The sequence below is a fragment of the Arachis ipaensis genome, chromosome B06 (assembly GCF_000816755.2).
Source record: "Arachis ipaensis cultivar K30076 chromosome B06, Araip1.1, whole genome shotgun sequence".
Taxonomy (NCBI): Eukaryota; Viridiplantae; Streptophyta; class Magnoliopsida; order Fabales; family Fabaceae; genus Arachis; species Arachis ipaensis.
In genome coordinates this window covers 121,637,317-121,642,498 of record NC_029790.2, presented here as the reverse complement: position 1 = coordinate 121,642,498, position 5,182 = coordinate 121,637,317, and the positions used below count along the sequence as shown (strand labels likewise).

The following is a 5,182-nucleotide window of genomic DNA, read 5'->3' as shown; positions in this document are numbered from 1 at the left end:
AGTAATTAGTGCTCGTTTTATTTTTTATTTATTTTCTTTTTTGGGTAAAGTTTCTAGTATATATGTTTTCGTATGATTTCTATATATAATAACTTGAATTCAAAGATCATTTTATTTGTTTTTCCCCAAATAGATCGAAGAAAAACTAGACAAGCAAAAGATACTTGACGATTGGCTTCCAATCACTTCTTCAAGAAATGCAAAATGGTGGTATTCAGCTTTTCACAATGTCACAGCCATGGTTGGTGCTGGTGTACTTAGCTTACCATATGCCATGTCAAAGCTTGGATGGTAGGTTTTAAAACACCTCCCTTCCCCCAAAGGAAATGAATGAATGTTAAATCATTATAAATATTTTAAATTTAATTCCAAAAATAAATGCAAAATGATAGTACACACCCTTAAAACTAATTTAACAAGTGATTAGAGATGTCTTCTATATAAATTTTTTAAAATCTCGATTCTTAAAAAATGTCGAATTTGTCATAATATATACCTCTATCTTTATGTTCAGGAGTAAATATATAAACTGTAAAATTTGATTGCAAAAATATTTTTCTGTCAAGTGATCTAATTATATTGGATTGAATAGATTATGATGATAACACATTAAAATTAAGTGGGATTAGCATTTTGAACTATATATTATTGCAAAAAAGAAACTTAGGATATTAAAGTACTTTTCTTTGAACTAATTTGGATTGGTTTAGTGGTTATTAGCTCACTCTAGTTCGGTTAAATAAGTGGCTAGGGTTCGAATCTCGCCTTGTGCATGTAGCAATTTATTAGTCAGTGGCAAATTCTTAAATGGAGCTCAGATCCGTGACGGATTAGTCCTTAACCTACCGAACTGGAGTATACCATGCATAAAAAATTAAAAAAAAAAGTACTTTTCTTTGAATATTTCATATGCTTCATTTATAATAACATAGTAGTATCTTAAATTAGTCTTTAATAATTTTGCTTCAAACAGATTAATTTTTAACCAAAAAAGAAAACTGAGAGATTAGTGTATGATCGATGTTTTCAAAATATAGATAAATTGATCTCTAAAAAAATTATTAGCCTTTTGTGTTTTTTTTTTTAAATTAATATATATTTTATTTTAAAAAAAAAGTTTGATGGAAGGATTAAATTGTCTAAAATTTTTAAAAATAATATCTTAATTTGTCTTTTATATATTTTGTTACAGGCAATTTGTTTAACATTCTAAATATGGTAAAATAATTGATCATTTTTTATTATAAACTAATTTATCCCGAACAACAAAATTTCAGAAACAACTTGAGATATTATTTTAATAACAATTTTATTTAGGGGACCCGGTGTGACTGTGCTAATCTTGTCATGGATCATCACTTTGTTTACGCTATGGCAAATGGTTGAGATGCATGAAATGGTTCCAGGTAGACGTTTTGATAGATACCATGAATTGGGTCAATATGCATTTGGTGAAAAGCTTGGGCTTTATATTGTGGTGCCTCAACAACTTGTGGTTGAAATTGGTGTAAACATTGTATATATGATCACTGGAGGAAAATCATTGCAAAACTTCCACAAAGCTGTGTGTTCATCAAGTTGCAAACATATCAAATTGACCTTTTTCATTATGATATTTGCCTCAGTTCACTTTGTACTGTCTCATCTCCCTACCTTCAATTCAATTACTCTAGTTTCACTAGCAGCAGCAATCATGTCCGTCAGGTATAACCCCAATTTCTAATTTATATCTCTTCTTCTCTTAACATTCTAAAAGTTAAATTTTTTAATATTATTCCTTTGAATAAATATATATGAGAAATTAATTTTAGAATAAAATATCGCTTCTGTCCTTAACGTTTGGGCCAAATTTTAAAATTATTTCTAGCATTTTAAACGTTTTATTTAACTCTTTAATGTTTTAAAATTGTTACCATATTATTCTGTTAACCATTCCATAACAAAGATGCACATGTAGACATTATAATCCACTTGAAAAACTAATTTTATATCATCATTAGTGAAAAATAAAAAATTAAATAAAAAAAAAAAAAAACAGTAGCATATGAAGAAACACAATGTAATTAGGATTTTGTATTGCTAGTGTCATTTTTTATTTATTTAATTTTCTAGTTATTTTTACTAACATTAATATGAGATCAGCTTGCCGGAGTGGATTAAATAACTTCTACGTGTGCATTTCTATTATAGAATTATTAACAAAATTGATGGTAAAATAATATTATAATAATTTTAAAACATTACACGTTAGAAACAACTTTTAAATTTGGTCCAAATTTTGAGAACAAAAACAATAACTTCATTCTTAATTTTATTAATCCAATGTTAAATTTCACCATCTTAGATCAATTTAAAATTGATTTGATATGTAATCATAACTCTTTATTTTTAACGTATATTACAGTTTTAAAAATATCAAAAAACATAACTATTAGATTATCTATGATGTAGTTACTCTACCATTGCATGGGGTGCTTCTATCCATAATGGTGTAATAGAAGATGTGCAATATGGGTACAAATCTAAGAGTAAAGCAGGAACAACATTTAATTTCTTAAGTGCCCTTGGCGATGTGGCATTTGCCTATGCTGGACACAATGTGGTGATGGAAATCCAAGCAACTATTCCATCAACGCCCGAGAAGCCATCAAAGGCTCCAATGTGGAAAGGAGTCGTTGTTGCATACATTGTTGTTGCTTTCTGCTACTTTCCGGTCGCTCTCATCGGCTATTGGATCTTCGGAAATTCTGTTGAGGACGACATTTTCTCCTCTCTAAAGAAACCAAACTGGCTTATTGCAATGGCCAACATGTTTGTTATTATCCATGTCATCGGAAGCTATCAGGTCAAATTAATTCTCGAATTATGTTATTTTGCATTTTTTAATTATTGTTTACTTTATTTTGTATTATGTAATTATTGTTAAAATAATTGAATAATATTAAATGAAATATTACTAGTAATTATTGATTTTGCGTTAATTTTCTTACATTGCACCTTTTGGATATGGTCTCTTTTAATTTGAATTCTGCGAAACTTTTTTGAAAACCTTTACTTCCAAAAGATAACTATTTTTTTCATCATAATTTGTTGCAGGTGTATGCAATGCCAGTATTTGACATGATTGAAACTTTAATGGTGAAGAAATTCAATTTTCAACCTAGTACAATGCTTCGTTTCATAGTACGCAATGTTTATGTGGGTAAGTAAACTCTTCTAACATTTAACAAACATAACAATTAACAAAAATACTTATTTCTTGATAAGTCCCAATGTATTTTCCTTTTCTGTGAATCTAACACATGATTCTCTTGTGTTTTAGCATTCACAATGTTCGTTGCTATTACCATACCATTTTTTGATGGCCTATTAGCATTCTTCGGAGGGTTTGCTTTTGCTCCAACAACGTACTTTGTAAGCTTAGCATATAAATTAAGTTTTTTTGAGATATAATGGAAACACATTGACTAAATTTAATTTTTAAAAAATTATAATAATTTACGTATTCAACTTGATGGACAATGCAATTCTTTCACTTATTTGTATATTTTTTCCCCTTCAAATTTCAGCTCCCTTGTATCATGTGGCTTGCAATCTACAAACCTAAAAGATTCAGCTTGTCATGGTTTACTAATTGGGTATGCTACATATGTTTTGTTTTAATTTTTATTCTACTTGATTTGTTTTGTTTTAAGCCAAGATTGATCTTGCTCCATTGTTGACAGATTTGCATTGTGCTTGGCGTAGCATTAATGATTTTATCCCCTATTGGAGGTTTGAGGTCAATCATAATCAAAGCAAAAACCTACGAGTTTTACTCTTGAACTCATTCTACCACTTAATTAATAATGTGAAGGTGCGACATGCATGCAACTACATACCCAGAAGAAAAAGGACAAGAAATTAAAATGCCTAGTTTATTTGACTCTCAATTTTAATTGATGTTGTCAAAGTGTGATCTTTTTAGACATCTCTTTTCTACTTGATCTCGAGTGCGACTAAACTTCAAAAAATTAAATGAATTTCATACCTATTTGAATTGTGGTTTATGGATGTTAATAACTATATTAACACACTACTATATATAATAGAGGACAAGGAAAACTTTTGCAGCGTTCTAAAAGTAGAAAAGGGAACATGAGAAGCAGAGGAATTTAGTGTTAATGTTGCAAGTGTGACGAGTGCATAAAGTTAGTTTCACATCAAAGAAAATAAGGAAGAGTGAGGAATTTATAAGATGAGAGACCCATTAATTTATTACCTTAAGGTTTTGAGTTGGATGTGGTGTCATCGTTTGATTCTTCTTCCTCTCTAAAATCTTGCCGATGATTGGGAGCTGGAGAAATGAGAAAGTAGATTTGATAGGAACTTAATTTTTTGCTTCTCTCTAATTACACTTGCCACACTTACTAATTGAGTAATTGTACACACACTTGAAATCATTGTGTTTCGATTATGTTGGTTTTCTTTTTCTTATAATAACTTCAAAGAACAACTTTTATTTATTTTTAAAAATTCCCACTCAGTTGCTTTTTAATATATATCTATGCTGCTTGCATTTCACATAGGCAAAAGAAAAATTTGCACCAACTAAATTTATCTGTATTGATTGACTTTATCATAATATTTATGAAATTATTATTGGTGTGAATTTTTTACATATTTACTTTTTTTTTTCCTTTCACTACTTCACGAACAACTCTTCACATAGTTTATAATCCTCGAAAAACTGAACACACAGGAGAAGCTAAATAGATGTGCTATAATAATCCGGCAAGACATGGATAAATGTGTGATATTTGAACTAGAGTCTGAAACTATTTGTTACTTATTTTTCTCATGTCACCAAGTATGGAAGGTGTGGAAAAAGATAATCGATTGTTGGAATCTGATGTGGGTGTGGTTGCGATCTTTCAAAGATTGCTTGAGCTTTGAATGGGTATGAAGATGTCAAAATTGGGTACTATTTTCTTAGCTGTCATATGGTCTGTATGGAGCGTGAGAAATGGCATAATTTTCAGGAAGGACAAGATTGATAAGGAAAAGCTGAAGCAACAAATAAGGAGTCTCTTGGATGTATGGAGATTATAGAGGGAAGGAGCTGAAATTTCACATAGGAGTTAATCTAGCTTCAAATTTTTTTTTTTTTTTTTTTTTTTTTTTTTTTTTTTTGAATTAGTTA

At 29.5% G+C, this 5,182-nt stretch overlaps 1 protein-coding gene across 1 annotated transcript; it reads left to right on the top strand.

Annotated features, from left to right (window-relative positions):
• LOC107648422 (lysine histidine transporter 1) lies at positions 116 to 4,277 on the top strand. Its single transcript, XM_016352292.2, has 7 exons — positions 116 to 291; positions 1,318 to 1,704; positions 2,452 to 2,845; positions 3,097 to 3,202; positions 3,323 to 3,414; positions 3,570 to 3,638; positions 3,726 to 4,277. Exons 1-7 carry the CDS (start codon positions 239 to 241, stop codon positions 3,822 to 3,824), a joined length of 1,200 nt encoding a protein of 399 aa, XP_016207778.1. The 5' UTR covers positions 116 to 238; the 3' UTR covers positions 3,825 to 4,277.